Raw genomic sequence first — 19,183 nt, 5'->3', positions numbered from 1 at the left:
TTTTTTTAAACAGCTTTATTGAGGTCTAATTATCATAAAATGGGCTATACATACTTAAATTGTACAAGTTGGTATATTTTGACGTGTACATACCATGGAAACTGTCACCACACTTCAGATGATGAATGCACCTGTTAGCTTCAGAAGTTTCCTCCTGCCCCTTCGTGATCTCTCCCCTTCTTCCCTAGACAACTACCCATGGTCTTTCCACGCCATGAATTAGTTTACATCATGTGAATGGAATCATCCTTTTTTTGGTCTGGCTTCTTTCACTTTGAAAAACTGTTTCGCATTCACTTTAATTGATAAATAGGATTTTGTCATGTGGATATACCAGTTTGTTTATCCATTCACCTGTTGAAGCAAATTTGGGTTTCCAGTTTGGGGGGGCTGTTATAAATAAAACTGCTGTCAATGTTCATGTACAAGTCTTTGTGTAGACTTGTGCTTTCATTTGTCCTCTGCAAATTTCTAAGAATAGAATACCTACATTGTATGGGAAATATATGTTTAACGTTAATAAACTGCTGAACTGTTTTTCCAAAGCCTACATTTTCACCAGCAATGGATATTCTAGTCCCTCCATATCCTTGCCAGCACTTGATAAGCAGTCAGTGTCATTAATTGGAGCCACTCTAATAAGTGGGTATTGGTATCCCATTGTGGTTTAATTTGCATTTCCTAATGACCAGCGATGTTGAGCATCCTGTCATGTGCTATTTACCGTATATAGATCTTACTTGGTGAAGTATCTGATCAGATCTTTGGATCTTTAATTTATTGTTTTCTTCTATTGAGTGTTGGGAGTTGTTCTTGTATTCTGGATACAAGTTTATCAGGTATTTACAAATGCTGTCTTACGGTCTCTGGCTCACCTTTGCATTGTTTTAACAGCATCCCTCTGTGTCAACTCTGTTTCAAAGAAAAGAAAAAGCAACAGTTTCCCTCAAAGATCAGGAGTTACATTACTGTTGATGAGTTCTGTAAATTATTTATTTGTTCTTTTATGTATCATGCTTTCAGTGTCAATCTAATTTGCTCTTTTTTTCCTATTTGCTTGATGTGGAAGTTGAGGTCACTGATGTAGACCTTTCTGCTTTTCTGTGATATGGATATTTAGTGCTATAAGTTTACTTCTGATTACTACTAAGTGACATCTCTGTTGTGTAACACTCTCTTTTCCAGTAATGTGTCCTAATAATTCCAGCTGCCTAGGTCTCTGTAGATTCTCAGCTTTGTCTCTTCAGGAAATTCATTGATCTCTGCCTAGAGAGATTCCTCTTCCCTATGCCAAGACCTGGACTTTTTTCCCCCAGGTAGTAAGCTTGGGTATTTAGAAGGGGCACACTGATGGTTGGTTCCCATTTTCTCAGGAACCTCTGTCTTTTATTGCCTGGTGTCTACTGTCTTAAATTGTTTCTCATATATTTTGTAAGTTTTCTGGTTGTTTTGGGCAGGAGGTAAATTTGGTTCCTATTACTCCATCTTGACCAGAAATGGAAGTCTATCATGCTTTTTAAATTACCATGTTTTAATTATTGTGCTACATTGTCTCCCATATACACTCTTGCATAAAGCATAAATCGTGATTACAGCTGAGTTACAATAAGTGGCCATTTCATACCCATTAGTATGCCTAGAAGAAGTAATAATGTTCATGAGAATTTGGAGAAATTAGGCCCCTTATACTTCGCTAGTAGGTTTGTACTGGTGCACTCACTCACTGTGGGAAACAGGATAGTTCCTCAAAAAGCTAAACATAGAATTAACATATCATCATCCAGCAATTCTACACCTAGGTATATATCCAAAAGACTTGAAAGCAGGGACTTGAACAGATTCTTTGTCATTATTCATAGGAACATTATTCACAGTAGCCAAAAGAGGGAAACAGCCCAATGTCCATCAGCAGACAAATGGCTAAACCAAATGTAGTCTACACGTACAATGGATTATTATTCAGCCATGAAGAAGAATGAAATTCTGACATATGCTGCAACATTTATACACATTATATGCATTATGCTAAGTGAAATGTCTGTGCAAATGTCCTTTATACACATTATGCTAAGTGAAATAAAGCAGACACAAAGAGACGAATAGTACGATTTTACTTATTAACTATCTAGAACAGACACATTCATAGAGACAAAGTAAAGATTAGAGGTTCTCAGGAGTGGGGGAAGGGGGAAACGGGGCATTATTGCTTAATGGCTACAGAGTTTCTGCTTGGGGTGATAAACAAGTGGGAAAATAGTGATGGTTGCACAACCTTGTGAACATAATACAACTGATCATACACTCAATAAAATGACATTTTAGGTTATATATGACCACAGTATTTAAAATTTTATAATAAAATATGCCCAAGTTCATTGAATTGTACACTTTAAATGGATGAACTTTATATTATATTTATAATATATTTATATTTTAATAAAGCTGTTTCTTAAAAAAATGCAGATGAGTAATAAATGTCTCTCTCCTTACTACATAGGGTCGGTTCACTTGTTAACTTTTAAACTATGAAGGATGGAGGAGGTAACAGAAATATATCAAAAATTGCAGGACACAAAAATTTTGATCTTAGCTCCAAGATTTTAAAAGACTGTGTAGCCCTAGGCAAATTAACTTCTAGTCTCTTTTATCATGTATAAAATGAGATCAGTGGGGCGCCTGGGTGGCTCAGTGGGTTAAAAGCCTCTGCCTTCAGCTAAGGTCATGATCCAAGGGTCCTAGGATCAAGCCTGTGGGGCTCTCTGCTCAGCAGGGAGCCTGCTTCCTCCCCTCTTTCTGCCTGCCTCTCTGCCTACTTGTGATCTCTCTCTGTCAAATAAATAAAATCTTTAAAAATAAATAAAAATAAAAAATAAATAAAAAGATCAGTAATAGCAAACACACCTCTCACATATCACTTACATAAAAATGCATTTTGTTGTGAGATGCATTTCTTTCTTTCTTTAAGTTTATTAAGTAATCTCTGCATTCATCATGGGGCTTGAAGGCAGAACCCCAAGATCAAGAGTCTTGTTCTGAGCCAACCAGGCACCCCATAGAGATGTATTCCTTTTCTAAAGAATTTGCATCACCTAGACTCCTTTTATTTTAGGAGTAAACAAAAAGGAGGTAGGTGTTCTTAGATTACACCAGTTTTGTAAACACTGTATTTTATGAGCCAGGTGTATCACAAAGCATAAATCCTACAACTCATGTTGTAGCATTCCCCAACTTCCCCCAGTTAGCTTTACGTGGTCATACAGTTTTTGTTTGGTTCGGAACCTAATGGTGTATTTGTTTAAGTGCCACTTTCTTAGCCTCCCATCTCATATTTTTGCAGACAGCTCTGCATCAAATTAACATCCTGATACATTGTGACAGATTCTTGGCATTCTTCGTAGCATTTTATTATACTTTTGTTTTCTAAGTTTATTAGATTTTTCAGGCTTCCCCCCCACCACCACTTAAGACTAGAACCAATTATTTATCAAAGAAACATTTTGTTAAAATTATTTTTGAAATGATATCTTATGTAACAGTATTTAATGTCAGAATGAAAATATAGTAGGTATTGAGTCATTGAGTCAGATTCCAGTCACGAAAACAGAATCTAATCCAAGAAGGGGAATTTAGTACAAGGAAATAGTTGCAGAGGTGTTAGAAGAGTGAAAACCAGAGGACTATGAGGTAACCCAGAGTGTAACAACTGCAGAAAACCTAAGACTATAGAGAAGGCAGGATCCAACTACCCAGTGGGAATTAGAACTGGAGAAACAAGACTGCCTGGCAAGAACAGGCATTTGGAGTAGACGTTGCCAGGCACCCAGCCTTGAAAGAGAGAGGAGAGCAAAATTGCCTGTCTTCTCTGTTTCTCTTGACCTTGGGTTCTTGACAGTGTCTCCCACTGTATGGATCCATCTGAAAACCAGTAGGCACAGGAGCCTGGGATATGTAATTTGCAAGAGTCCACCCACTGTGTGTAGAGCACAGCAGAGCAAGAGTGTGGTCAAGAACGGCCCTGAAGGCAAGCAGACCATGAACAGGACAGTCACGAACATGCATCTGAGAGGATGCGATGTGTGCAGACAGCAGTACGGTTCATACATAGTGCTCATCAAATTTGGCCTGCATTTTTGTTTACTGGCTGGCTTAAGTTGGATTCTCCCAGAAGCAGACCTTGAGCCAAGCATTTGAGTGATGTGATTTATTAAGGAAGCACTCTCAGGAGAAACAAAGGAGGAATTGTAGGGATCAGGATGGGGAAGAGGGCCCCACTCAGCCTGATCCAGGCAGGGCTTTGGAGTGTTTAGTACACCTCGAAGTTCTTCTCATCTTGAACCACACGCTAGATTTTTGAGTCTCCCCCTTTTCCCTCCCAAACCCAACTACATACCACCAGACATTGGGTACTAGCCATTGTTTGGGGGCGGGGCGGGGGGAGGGGGGGACTGTTGGAGGCAGTAGAACAAGGCAGTTCTGAAGAAGTTTACCATGGGATCCCTTAGCACCAAAACACTCAGAAACTGGGACTCGGACACAGCGCAGGTAGACTGGGTCTGCAAAGGAGGGAGAGCACAGACACCTCTAAAGTCATATTGCCTTAGATGGTAGTAGAACACAACCTGCTCTTCACTCTGCTTGCTTGGCTTATTAGTCTAATGGTACTCAGAATACCTATTTGTAATATGCTCAAAATAAAAATAGCATTTACTATTATGCATAGATATGTAACAGTGAGGAAGTGTGTTTCTTTTCTCTTTCCCATAGACACAAGTTCTGACCTACTTTATTAAATGCTTTGTATCTCTAATGGGAATATAGAGCTTCACTATAACTTCCTGTTTTTCTCCTTGTCTGTGTTTGCTCTGAATGGTAAACTTGTTCTGTAAAGGGCAGAACATAACATTTTTAGGCTTTATAAGCTGTAGAATCTCTGTTGGAGCCAGTGTGGTCTGCCCTTGTAGTGCAAGGCAGTCATGATAATATGTAACCAAATGAACTTGTCTAGGTTTTAATAAAACTTCATTATAAGGACACTAAAATCTGAGTTTTATATGAGGTTCACATTCATAGGTCTTACTTTGATCATGTATCATCTTTTGATCTTTACCCCCAGCCAAATGAAATGTAAAAACTTACCTTGGGTAATGGGCCATAGTGTCCACACTACCCTAAATCCCTTGTTTTTGTGTGTGCTCCTATCGCTTAATCCTGTTACTTGCTGTCATTATGTTAATCTGCATTACTAATTACAGAGAACTTTTGCACCTTGCAGCAGGAGGAAATGAAAACAAAGAATCTCCAATCATATCAGAGCTAAAATAACTATTAATAATCAGCCAGCTTTTGAATGTCTTTTTAAATTCAATGACATAGGTTTTAAGAGGTATTTGACAAGAATCACGTAGAAGAAAATGTATTTGCGATCATATGCAATGTTATCAAGTTGGGTGGATTGGAAATTATTCAGCATAACATTTGTCTAACTTGTAATTTACAAAGTTTGTTTCACACACATCATCTCACTTGATCTTCACAGTATCCTTGTGTATTAAGCTTAAGAGTTTTATCCCCTTTTTTAGATGAGAAAAATAGCATGAGAAGTTAAATGACTTGCTTGGGGCACCACGATTAGGGGTGGCAGAACCAAGCCCCCTTGTCTATTGAACACTCAAGAGAATTTTAGAAGTGAAAGGAAGTATAACATCACTTTTAAAGGTTTACAAATGCAATACCAAGAATGCAGTGCTAGTAACTTACAGAGCAAGCTCTAGGAACCCTAATCTCCTGTGTTACTTTCTGTTAGGCTGTGTCTCACATAGAGACAACTGAACTGAAATTTAGTATTTGTGGTATTTAGATATGTTCATTTTTAAAAGTTCTATTACTGACTTAAAAATTATAAACTAAAATGCTTAAGTTCCTATTAGCATACTTAATGTCCAAGCATGGTTCAAAACTAAAGCTCCTAGATTTCAGTACATGTGGAATGAACACAAACCTGGCCCTTTCTCCTTTTCAGCACCAGCACTGGATGTTGATTGGCAGAGCAACAATACCTTTGCTTCTTGTAGTACAGATATGTGCATTCATGTCTGTAAATTAGGACAAGACAGACCTATTAAAACATTCCAGGGACACACGGTGAGTAGCCTCCCCCCCTCCAAAGTGATGATGATGAATAAGTAATATTACAGAGTGGTTTTTAAGTGTGTGTGTTTAATATCCAAAGAGCAGTCAGGTCTAAAAATGAAAATCTGAATATTTCCTGTTATTTTTAGAATGAAGTGAATGCTATCAAATGGGACCCAACTGGCAATCTTCTGGCCTCCTGTTCTGATGACATGACTTTGAAGGTAATTCGAATAGTGGGGAGACATGCAGTGTCAGGAAGAATGGCTGCTCTGGCCATTTTTAGATTGTTTAGAATGTCTGTCTTAGAGTTCATCGAACACTTAAAACCCTGGGGGTCAGGATTTACTTTTTAATACTTTTTAATAGTTAATCATTGTTTTTTATATTTTATTTTGTTAAGTATTTCAAATGTTTAAAAAACACAAATAAATTCTATTTAAAAATAAGACTGATAGGAATTGTGGTGCTAAGAAACCTGTCTTAAGTTGTCTTCTAGAAGATCATATACTGGTGCAATTAAAGTTTATTTGCACATGTAAACATTTGACTAATAAGTAACAGGTCTTTATAACATTTGTGGATTTTGCTGAAATTCTGTGAATTGTATAAATTTGATTTTGTGGTGTGAATGTATATCATCCTTGCTAGAAGATCTATAGCAGAGAATTGCTTAGTTGGCGAGTGAGCCTCGTTGACATGCCAACAGCAGCAACTCAGCATGGATTTATGTTTTTCTTGTCAGTGTGACTAAAAGCAAAACTAACACCTTGCACCTGTGCACATCATATTTAGAGAAAAAAAAAGCATTTTTGAGATAAAGAACAACCTAATGCTAATCTCCAATATTAATGACGCTTTGAGCCCTTTCCTGCAACATAGTAACTCTCCTGTAAATAATTTTATTCTTGACTCTGCAATGCCAGCGGCTGCAGATGTGGTGACCCTTACAGATGGAGGAATCATGAGGGAAAACTGCTTTTCCTCCTGTGAACAGAAATAAAACCTTGGTAACCTGGTGGGGTTTTTTCCTTAAATACCTACTGTGTTCTTAGTTACATAGTTTTCTCAAGCCTGGGCTCCTTGCAAGCACTGCTAGTAAAAAGACTTTCCTTACTGCTATTGTTCCTGAGTTTTCTTTGTATGCACGTGCATTACAGTCATAAAATGAAAACCTTTTGGAACAGAGTATGGCACATATGTGGAAATGAAAGAAGGCCAGTGGCTGGAGAGTCTACTGAGTTGCAGTTAGGTTAAGTTTGAGCTAGAAAGTGTTAGCTTTTTGTCCTAACAGTAATCAAAGGTCAGTATTTTAAAGCAGAAGCGAGATGGGTCAATAAGAGATTGTGTAGCGGAGCAGTTCTGAGCACATGGAACAGGAGTCGGAAGGTCTTGCAACAACTGAACAATGCAGGTGGAGGTGCTAGGTGGGCCTGATGCTCCAAGAAGAACTATACCCTTGGCATAAACATTTGGGACTTCTACTGTAGGTGGGTGGTCATTCAAAGCCACGGACTTAGATGAAGCTGTATAGGGAGAGAGGACGGAACAAGAAAAGAAGGGAACCTTAGAAATAGAAAATCTTAAGAAACGTCCAACAATTACCAGCTCAAGAAGAACGAGCTTCCAAAAGGAAACTGAGAAGGAATGACCAATGGAAAGAGAGTATTCAGAGAAGAATGTTTCAAGGGAGGTGATGCTGTCGAAAGGTCAAATGAAATAAGTTTTGAAACATATTTTGGGGGCTTATTTACATGGAGTTATAAGTGTATAGGATCCCAAAACATTAAGGTTTGTTTCATTATGTCTTATTATATACATTACAGGCAGACATGTGAAACACACCTAATTTTTGTGAGGTTTTTTTTTGGTTGTTGGCAGTTGGGTTTTGATGTGTGCTTGTGTTTGTCAAGATTTACCCTCATGTCTTTATTGAATGATTTTGCCGCAAATACCCCAGAGTCAGTTTCTCTTAATTTTTGCTCAGTAATAATACGAATTTTAAACCTCTATACATATATGTTTTCAGCTCAAGCAAGGCTAATTATTCTCTGCTCATCATTTTAACTTTAATTATTGCTTTGTTATTTTTCATGGTTTGTTCTGTGTGAGTCATTTTCTAAACTTTTATTATGGTAAGAAAACACCTTTTTTATCTGATTTTTTAAGTGTACAGCACAGTATTGTTATCTATGGGCATGATATTATAGACTATAGAGCTGAAATTTTATACATGTGGATTAGCTGGTCCCCCAATCCTCTTCCCCTCAGCCTCTGGCAGCTGCCAGTCTTCCCTTGGCTTCTGTGAGTTTGACTCTTCTGGATACCTCATATAAACGGAACCATGCAGTATTTGTCCTTAAGATTCATCCATGTTGTTGCATAGTTAGGAATTCCTTTTTTTAAGGCTGAATGATAAATACTCCATTATATGTAATACCATATTTTCTTTATTCATTCATCCATTGATGGACACTTGGGTTGTTTCCATATCTTAACTTCTGTGACTAATGCTGCAGTCAACAGGGAGTGCAAATATATTTTTAAGACCCTGATTTCAGTTCTTTTGTATAAATACACAGAGGTGGGATTGCTGGATAATATGGTAGTTCTGTTTTTATTTTTTTGAGTATCCTCCATACTGTTTTTCATAGCAGCTATCATTTTGCATCCCCAATAGTGTATAAGTGCTCTAATTTATCCACGTCCTTCTCAACATTTATTGTTTTTTTTATATTATAATGGCCATCCTAATAGATGTGAAATGATACCTCATTGTAGTTTTGATTTGCCTTTCCCTTGTGTCTAGTGACATTGAGCGTCTTTTCATATACCTACTGGCCATTTGTATATCTTCTTGAAAGAAAGGTCTGTTCAAGTCATTTGCCCGTTTTCAAATTGGATTATTAGGGTTTTTGCTGTTGAATTATAAGAGTTCCTCATACATTTTCAGAATTAACCCTTTATTTATAGATACATGGTTTGCATATGTTTTCTCCCATTCTGTAAGTTGCCTCTTTATTGTCCCTTTGCTGTGCAGAAGCTTTTTAATTTTATATAGTCCATTTGCCTTTTTGGTTTTGGTTTTGTTGCCTGTGCTTTAGTGTCCTACAGGAATATATTATTTGCAAGTTGCTTATCTATTTGCCCTTCTCTGTTACAAAATACTTTCTGATTCTGAATCCTAAGAGGAATTTATAATCTACATCTTTTATTTAAGGGACAGTGTTAAAACTAATGCCTTAAATATTTTAGGATCATTACCTCAGGGACTTAATAAATGTTGAAGTTTGTACCATCTTAGACTCTCAAAGCCAATCTTAGAACTACAGCTAATTCAATCTTGAAGCCTCAGAATAGTGAACATTTGGAAAGGACTTAGAGCTAATTTGTCATTTTTTAAAAGAGAGATAAATATTAAAGATGTTCTACATTTTAATTTCTTTGCAAATAGTCCCTTGATCTCTAATCATCATTCTGGTTGTACTGTTTATATTTTATATTGGCACAATAGTATTTTAAATGTATCTTTTGTATGGGAAAATATAATTGCATACATTTTTCTTTTTTGCACAGATATGGAGTATGAAACAAGACAATTGTGTCCATGATTTGCAAGCACATAATAAAGAAATTTATACTATCAAATGGAGTCCAACAGGGCCAGGGACAAATAATCCAAATGCCAACCTTATGTTAGCAAGGTAATATTTATGTTTTACTCTCCTTTTATGAATCTTCCACATAAAAAGCTTCTAATAAATATGACAGAGTTAGGAAAGATTCCATGAAATGGGAGTGTATCCTTCAAAAAAAATGGATGGGAGCATTTAAACTTAGACGGGAGCATTTAAACTTGGGAGTTTTATTCTTATTTCAGGGCATAATGGATTTTTATATCGAGTTATCAAATATTTACTTGTATCAAATATTGATTAAAACTCAAGTAATTGAGGCATAGTATAAAGTTTCTTAAGCATTAAAATAAAATTAAAAATATAGTCAATACGTTGTTCAAAACCATGGATCAGTCAATACAGAAGAATTAAAAGAGCTAAGGAATACAGTGAAATTAGCTCATTTTGTTTTTTCAGTTTGGAGGCTTGGATTCACCCTAAAGCTGCCTTGTCTCCTCTATAGTTTTGCTTCTAGAACACTTGCTTCCTAACAGCCCAATCTGCATCTCATAAGGAACTTGTGGCTGGCTACTAGAAATGGCTGAATATTATTGATTGGGGGTGGGGTTTGGGAATATTCCATTACTTATAAAGTCATTTTGTTTCCTCCTTGGTCAGTGCATCCTTCGATTCTACTGTTAGATTATGGGACGTAGACCGAGGAATTTGCATCCATACTTTGACAAAACACCAAGAGCCTGTGTACAGTGTGGCTTTTAGTCCTGATGGCAGGTACCTGGCAAGTGGTTCTTTTGACAAATGTGTGCACATCTGGAACACACAGGTATGTCTCAGTTATTTTAATCATCACCTGCTTTCATAGTTACAAGAAGCACTTGCCTATACAAATTCTTTTTTCTCTTTTGTCATTCCTCTTATGACATCACTCAATCCTTAGTGTTTGAGTGAGTACTTTTTTTGAATTTACAGCCAAATAAAGGCTGAAGCCAATTGAAGTTATATTTTCCTAATGTAGACCAGAATTTAGAAATAAATTTAGGTTCTTGTTTTATTTTTTTTTAAGTTTGCTGACCTGAAATGTGAGAGTTTAAGATGCATGTTTAGATAAATGATGTAGTTTCTTTATTTTTAAAAAAACTTGTCTTTAAAGGAGCTATAAATGAGCAGTTCATAAAATGTACTAAAGGATAAGATTTTATGGCTGAACAGTGACTTATCAGGAATAGACTTAAAACTATACCACCTTTGTAGGAACAGTTGTGTAGGGAGAGCCTTTCCTAAAAATGGGGAAAACAGCCAGTTCCTTTATTTCTTCTTCCTACCTTTTTAGTGTTTATGCTCCACGTACTGTTTTTTTTTTTAACAGCAGTAGCTCGATTCCTTCACCCCATCAGTGACCACTTCTTAGGTGGTCGTAGTACACCGGTATGCAGTTACTGTGAGCTCTCTCTCTATGTGGCTGATCGTCCTATTTGGTCAGACTATTATGCATAAATCATCATTTTCAGATATCATTTTTAATTGAGTTAACGCATTCAGATGGTCTCCCCTAAACACTAAAAAGGTATACACTGGGAAGTCTTAGAGCTCCCATTTTCTTTCTGATCCCCTGCAAGTAACTATTTTTATTAACTTCTCTTTCATACTTCCTGATATTTTTTGTGAATAAAAGTATTAAGATTCTGTCACTTTATACTCTCACTGTTTTATTTTTTAATTTATATTTTTAATCCCCTTGGTATTGATTTTTACATGTATGATTTGAGGTAGAGATCTAATTTTTATATTTCTAATGGCTAGCCAGTTACCAAAACACTGTTTACCCCTTTGCTGTCTCATTATGCCACTTCTTTCATATACCATGTTCTTATTGTGGTTTTTTATAGATTCTCTTATACTGCATTGATAGACATTTGTGTATACCTGCATTGTTAGCATAGTTTTGTTTTTGCTTTCTTTTTAAAGATTTTATTTATTTATTTGACAGAGATCACAAGTAGGCAGAGAGGCAGACAGAGAGAGAGGAGGAAGCAGGCTTCCTGCTGAGCAGAGAGCCCGATGCGGGGCTGGATCCCAGGACCCTGAGATCATGACCTGAGCCGAAGGCAGAGGCTTAACCCACTGAGCCACCCAGGCGCCCCTGTTAGCATAGTTCTAATAACTGTATAGATCCCTTCTCATTGTCTTTTTTCTCCCTTCATTAAAGTCTTACAATTTCTTTATGAAGCTCTTTTTTAATTTATTCTGAAGTACCTTATGGGTATTATTGTTAATCATAAATGACATCTTTTAAAAAATGTATTTATGTTACTTACTGGTTGTTGCTTGTGTTTGGGACGTAACGAATTTTGGCATATTGAGACTGAATCCATCTGCCTGTCTGAGCTCTCTTAACTGGTTTTAATGGTTTAGGTTTCCCCTTGACTTCCCTTTAATCTTTTTGTTATGATTGAATAGCAGAGACTTTCTAAGTATAATCTATAGATAACCTGCCGGTTGTATACATTTCCAGTCACTTATTTATTCCATTGTGAAAAAATCAATTTAAAAATTGGGTATAGAAATATAGGAAATATAGGATTCTAATGGAGGATACACGTAGGCTCTTAGGGGGCATTTGAGCAACTGTCCATACTGTTTAGATATATCACTATTGTATATCAAAAAGTATTGGGCACCTGGGTGGCTCAGTGGGTTAAGCCTCTGCCTTCGGCTCAGGTCATGATCTCAGGGTCCTGGGATTGAGCCCCGCATCAGGCTCTCGAGAAGCTCAGCAGGGAGCCTGCTTTCCGTGCGCTCTCTGCCTGCCTCTCTGCCTCCTTGTGCTCTCTCTCTCTGTCAAATAAATAAATAAAGTCTTTAAAAAGTATCATTTTACTTTTTTCTTTAAAGTTTGAAAATAGTAAACTTATATCTAGTGAATTTTTAGTGCACTCACTTTCTTTTTGTCAAATAAATCTAGTTTTTTCTTTCCTCATTTGGATTGTCATCCATATGATATATTACCCAACAGGTCAGTTGTATTAATCCATTGGTCTCCGTTAATGTTATAGCTCTAGTTTGTTGACCATGATATTTTAGTTCAATTATAGCCTACTTTGAGCTTAAGTATTTATTGCTAAGTGCTTTGTAAAGAAAGTTGGGTTTTTTAAACACCAAAGCTTACTATCCTGTAGATTTTAATTCCTATACATTGATTTTAGATTTTGTTGGTGCCACTCCTTTCTCCTAATTAACCATGGAAATACACTCAATACCTACTAGACTCACACTTACATTAATCTTTTAAATTGCAAAAAACTTTAGGTAGGGGGAAGAAAACAGTTGAACCTTTCTGATGTGATCAGCTGTAGCAGTGTACCTGTGGTTTCTAGAAGAGGAAAGCAAGGGAAAAGAGACTTCTGGCTAAGTAATTAAATTAGGATTGGTTGTCTGAGGAGGTATTTACAAGGTACATGACTTACTGCCATGTTGTTTTTAGGTAGATCTGCTACCTCTAGTTTTAGCTTTTTAGGTTTTCATAAAGCTGAGACATACTTCCCCCGGACAGAAAACTGGAAGCATATTTTTTGTTTTCCAGTTTCTCACAGCAGAGTCTCTGATCTTTGCCCTGTTTAATGACTGGTTTCCTAGGAGAATGTATTTTTTTTTTTTAACTGAGTTTAATTATTCAGTGGGTGGCTGAATAATTTTGGTTTCCTTTTTTTTTTTTTTTTTTTTTTAAATCACCTATCTTAGGGGGTTCTCAATAAATATAGATAGAGTAATTTAACAGACTTACACTGGAATTGTCTTTACTAGTTTATTATATTTTCTCTTTAGGATGTTTTATCAAAGAAATTCGGACTTCATTATGTGTCTCTACATGTTAGCCAGACTCATGCACCACCCTTCAACAACAATAGTTTATTTATGACAAGTCATACATTGAATGTTTACTCCATGGTTAACTGTATCAAGGAGTCCAAAGATAGCTAAGAATGGTTATCACTACTGGAGAAACAGAGAGAGAGCGGGGGAGAGAGAGAGAGAGTGTGTGTGTGTGTGTGTGTGTGTGTGTGTGTGTGTGATCTGTTGAGAGCAGGCAAGTGTTATCATTTTATAGAAGGATCATCACATTTCTAGTATTTCAAAACTTTAAATTTATTTTGGAGTCAAAGCTAAATTCTATCTGATTGCTTGAAATAATGCCATATAGTATTTTTACCTCAATAATTTGGATTTATAATAATATATGTTCTCATTTTTAAGAATGTTTTTTTCATTTTTTTTAGACAGGTGCTCTAGTTCACAGCTATAGGGGAACAGGTGGAATTTTTGAAGTTTGCTGGAATGCAGCAGGAGACAAAGTTGGAGCCAGTGCATCAGATGGTTCAGTAAGTATAATGAAGTGTTTCCAAGGGTGTGGGTGTGTAAGCATAGTAAATAAATGTGGCTTATTGTAGTCGTGACTACAAGTCTTCTTTTCAAAATACATTTTATGGCACTGATCTTTTTTACTGGAGGTTGTATATTTTTATGTTTATTTCACTCAAATAATATGAATAAAATACAGGCTGTGTTTGCCAAAAGCTTATCTTCATGACCAAGAAATGGACGGTTATTTTTAATGGAAACCTTTGTTGATGAAATTGAGTGTAGAAGAATACCGCTCTGAGAGAGATTTGAATTTTTAATGCCTATTTCTCCCTTGTCTTCCTTGTGGAAGAGTGTTGGTGGCCCAGGGCGGGGGCGGGTAGAGGCAGTTGAGTCCTGCACTGAGGAACGTGTGATACTGAAAGACTTTCAGGATGACATTGGCCAGCTCTTAATAGAAATACTAGTTTTGGCTTCCAAAGCTGTGAAGGCAAAGGGAAAATGAAGAGGCTATTAGCCATTAGCTGTTTTCTGAAGGTATAGCTTAATATAATCTGAGATCTCTTTCACTTAGGCCCAAAAGATAGGAAATGGTCTATCTTGAGCATATTTTTTTCTGTTTTTTAATTAACAGAGAATAGATCTTCAAAATTTTAGCCATGATTCTTTCTCTATAGTGTTAGCCTGTAGTTGTTCCTCCACCTCTTAAGACGATTTGTCTGAATTCTGTTCGTTAAGTGCCCAGTCCCATGATTAACATTGCTTTACCAGTTTCATGAACTAGGAGGTAAACATTAAACTAAAAATGTACTATGAAATTCTTAACACACTTTTGATTATTTTAATTTCTTGCAGGTTTGTGTATTAGACCTTCGGAAATAGCGCTACTAGTTGGAAGCCATGGACCGACTATGAATGTGTACATAGCCAAAATGACTGTCCCTGACCCATGTACTGCTATAGTCCCACTTGAACCATGGCCAGTCCACTACAGCCAAATCTAAAAGAAATATATACATACAGTGTATATAAACAAAATTGCACCCTGAAGATGACAGAATTTTGTCACAGCTTGTGAATTCTGTTCACCAAGTGCTGGAATCTAATCTGCTGTGCCCCTAAAATAGCATTTAGAAGTTTTGGATATGAAAAACAGAAGAGAGAGAGAAATATGCGTTATAAAAGCAGCCCATATGTGTACCAGTTTTTGGATACTAATGACAGCCTTGTTTCTCCCCTTTGAATCAGAAGACACCATGGATTATATTCTTTTTTCCCTTCAGTAGTTGAGCAGTTTGTATGTACAGAGAAAATGGACTTAACAAAAACTTGCAGCAGTAGTTCGTTCTTGCTTTTAAACTTTGTTTTTGGTTTAGTTTATGGATGCATGAAGTAAGGGAGTGAATCAGTTTCTTGTTTATATTTTTTTCACCTTTTAAACAAAAAATTCTTAAAAATATTTTAATGCATTCTTTTGAAGAGATAGATGTTTGGTACATTTTATGGCTCCCAGAGCATATATTCAATTGGTGCATGTTGTGGAAGGGGGAATTGGAAATTGAATGAAAATAGATGACTTTTGGTCATGTCAATCTGTAAGACACATCAGTAAAAGGATATTATGCTCTGTTTTTTTTTTTTTGTTTTTTTTTTTTGTTTTGTTTTTGTTTTGTTTTTGTTTTTGTTTTTTTGTTCTTTTTTGGTGATGTGGCTTAAATGTAATAGTTTCTTTTTTGGGACATATTTCTGCCAATTAAAGACTAGAAGGGCACAATTTTTTTTTAATACCATAGAGAAGATGCATAAAAAAAAATCTTCTGATGTTTTGTAGCCATAACTAAATTATGGTTAAAATGTGCACTATTGTGAAAAGGAGCAAAGTAGGTTTGGGGTTTTTTGTTGTTGTTGTTGTGTTTGTTTGTTTTGCTTTGTTTTTTAAGAGATTAAAATATTTCTGGATAAGGATTAGCTTCTCAAAGTGTCCATCATTCTATGTAGAAGCTTAAATATGTAATGTAACCAAACTCCAGTATTAAAAATCTCTCATGTTGTTTTTCTTTATACAAAGCAAGATAACGGCATATAACACTGCCATTACATGGCAAAATGTTTGCTACCTTAGTTTAAAAACAATCTTTAAAACAAAAGACTTGCTTCAAGGTGTTTTTAAATAGCAGTGATTCAGAAATTTAAAAAAAAAAAAAAAAAGGTATAATTGCACTAAGCTCCCTGCTGCTCTGATTCTGCGTTCGTGGTACTTGTGACTACATTTTTTTCAAATACGGATAGATTTAAGCTGCTATTTTTTTTTTCTTAGTAATCACTACTATATCATGTCTTTTATTCTGTTTATAATATCAAGTATTTTCTGAAAGATAAGGTATCAGAGCAAACCTCTTCTTGTGTTCATGCAACTAAAAGCTAAAATACACAGAATGTGCAAATGATAGATAGCATGGGGCTGTGTTTATATGTATGACTAACAGGTTTGTCATGATTAATGTAAGTATCCACAAGTGTCCATTTTGAAGAGAATAGTCAAATTTATATCTCAAAGATTTTAATTAAGGAGTTGCTTATTACTAAGCTTAGCAAATTTATAACACTATTTCTGTCACTAATTATTTTGAGGCCTTTACTACTAAAATTTTAACCTGTGTTTTAAGTTGAAATAGAAACCGATTTAACCCAAGTAATGCAGCTTTGATTTTCAGCATTTGTTGTTTTGCTGTTTTTACAAAACAGCATTGATTGAAGCAAGTCTTGGTTTTACTAAGGTAGGATAGCATTTGCTATTGGTAAAGAGAATAAATACACTTAATTTCACAATACATTGTTACATGTACCCCAGTTGTTGTTAGTGGGGACTATGATACTGTAATAATATTTTTTAAAATTTACATCCAGAGAGGCAGTCATTCATGATGGTTTTGTGCCAGCTGTTTTTAGGGTTTTGGATCACATTATAGATATTTAGAACTATTACCCTGTGACCTATGTAGGAAACCTAATATGCTGAGTATCTGGCACTTGAAATCCTGCTTTTATTGCTAGAGGTCCACACCTGTGGTTGACCTCTGTTATTGTTTAAAAAAAAAATAAAAATTTAAAAATCTGTGCAATAATTTTTAAATGTGCTCCCAGGAATAGACACAAATGTTTTGAGTAGGTTAAGCTGCATTTTCCTTTAGTGATGCATCTGTCAATTGCACTGAATTTAAATCTGAAAGTCAGAGGTGATTATTGATAGTACTTTTGTATTTTGATATGGACAATTTATTCATTTGCATACAGTTATTGACTTTTTTTCCCCAGCTGATTAAAAGATAGTCAAGAAGTTCTGCAGTATAGCTGCCAGAGTAGACAGCTACCTTTTGATGGTATTGTCACCTTTTCTTTCTTTCTTTCTTTTTTTAATCTTTAGCTGTTTTTACTTAAGCATAATAGCCACAATAGGACATTATAAAAGATTATATTTACAGAGCTTTATTATCCTAAAATCTTGGGTCTTTTAAATATAAACCTTATTGGAAAGGTATCCGTTTTGTAGGCTTGGGTTCTTCATGAGCATACAGTTGTTTGTTTTTGCTGCTGTTCTCAACATCATCATTGCCTGCTGATGTGCCACGATGCTGCTCCAGTAGACAAAAGTAAGATTGCCTCAAATTTGAGCAGTAACTTGATTGTAAGAGACCAAGTTTCACGGCCTGCACAATTCTGTATTTGAGGTTCTTGGCTCGTTTTTCTTCCTTTTTTTTCTGAGAACTTACTCCTAAAGATCAACTGATTCCAGTATATTTTTTATGGTATTCATTGTATATCGTTGTACAAGCTACTGTAAGAAACTTACAAGGAAAAATAGAAAGGAAAACTTGAATGAATAGAGTACTCATTGATTAAAGTTAGAATAAAGAAAGAGCAGCTGTCACTCTTAAATTCCATAAAGGAATATCTTCTTTTTCTTCTCCATGTAGGAATCGCATACATTCTTATATCTGTTCCAATCCCCATTTCTGTCATTGATCAGGTACCATCATTGACTTTCAAATGACTTTTAGAAGTGGTAACTTTTAATTTCCTAATAGATTTTAAAGTATATTGAATTCTGTTTTAATTAATAATTCTCTAGGTAAGTATGTTTTAGGATTAAACACCTTTTACAGATACTGAAAGTGCCTCCTTTTGTGGTGTAAAAACAAATTATGGTGCAAAAAGTAATTATTAGATTGAATTACATGAAGGTTTTTTGCTTTTTGACATATAAAAATGTCAAGAGAAAGGCCAAAGATTTGTACTTTTTCACTTATAAAGCACTCCTTTTTTCCTTAGACTTCTTTCTGTCAAATTAGATTTAATGAGAGAGTACTATTTTTAAGGAGCTATCTGTTTATGTAGAATGATTTTGTTAAGAGTAATGTAAACTATTATTGCTTAGAGGCCTGAAGAGGAGTATGCATTTTTGCTATTTGAAGGAATCACCTGTGATTCACAAATGATTGTCCTTATGTGAGCAAAAATGTTAGATTTTACTAGGTAAGCAGAAAAATAAATCTCAAATGCAGTGCTGTTTACTCTTTTCAAAACCGTTTTCATCTTAAGCACATTGTACATTTCTATAGAACCTGCATTTACTCTCACATGCTAAGGGTGGTGCTTGCATTTGGTGAATTACTGTTGACTGTTTCCACGGAAATTCTTTTTCAGTGGACCAACATTGTGGCATGGCAGCAAATGCCAACATTTTGGGGAATAGCAGCAAATCTACAAGAGACCCTGGTTGGTTTTTTGTTTGTTTGTTTTTGTTTGTTTTTCCTTCTGAATCAGCAGGGATGGAAGGAGAGTAGGGAAGTTAAGAATTACTCCTTCCAGTAGTAGCTCTGAAGGTCACATTCAATATCAATTTTTTTAACATGATTCTAGTTAAACGTAGATGAGAGAAAAAAGAGGAAGTGTTCACTTTTTTTAATACACTGATTTAGAAATTTGATGTCTAATATCAGTAGTTCTCAAGTATTAATAGCATTCTTTATTTCTGCCTTTCTGTTGACCGTGTTGAAGCA

The 19,183-nt window shown here is 35.7% G+C and overlaps 1 protein-coding gene across 1 annotated transcript in view; it reads left to right on the top strand.

The window, feature by feature from the left end:
• TBL1XR1 (TBL1X receptor 1) overlaps positions 1-18,684 on the top strand; it is a 39,557-nt gene extending 20,873 nt beyond the window's left edge. The window contains exons 9-14 of the mRNA XM_032842386.1: positions 6,020-6,141; positions 6,279-6,353; positions 9,706-9,833; positions 10,425-10,590; positions 14,042-14,143; positions 14,979-18,684. Of these exons, the coding sequence (XP_032698277.1) occupies positions 6,020-6,141; positions 6,279-6,353; positions 9,706-9,833; positions 10,425-10,590; positions 14,042-14,143; positions 14,979-15,005 (620 nt within the window). The 3' untranslated portion in view covers positions 15,006-18,684. The remainder of the gene's footprint in view (positions 1-6,019; positions 6,142-6,278; positions 6,354-9,705; positions 9,834-10,424; positions 10,591-14,041; positions 14,144-14,978) is intronic.
• The last annotated feature ends 499 nt before the right edge of the window (positions 18,685-19,183 follow it).

This window comes from Lontra canadensis, unplaced genomic scaffold (genome assembly GCF_010015895.1).
Source record: "Lontra canadensis isolate GAN:19392208 unplaced genomic scaffold, GSC_riverotter_1.0 scaffold129, whole genome shotgun sequence".
NCBI lineage: Eukaryota > Metazoa > Chordata > Mammalia > Carnivora > Mustelidae > Lontra > Lontra canadensis.
This window is presented reverse-complemented; position numbering and strand designations above follow the sequence as displayed.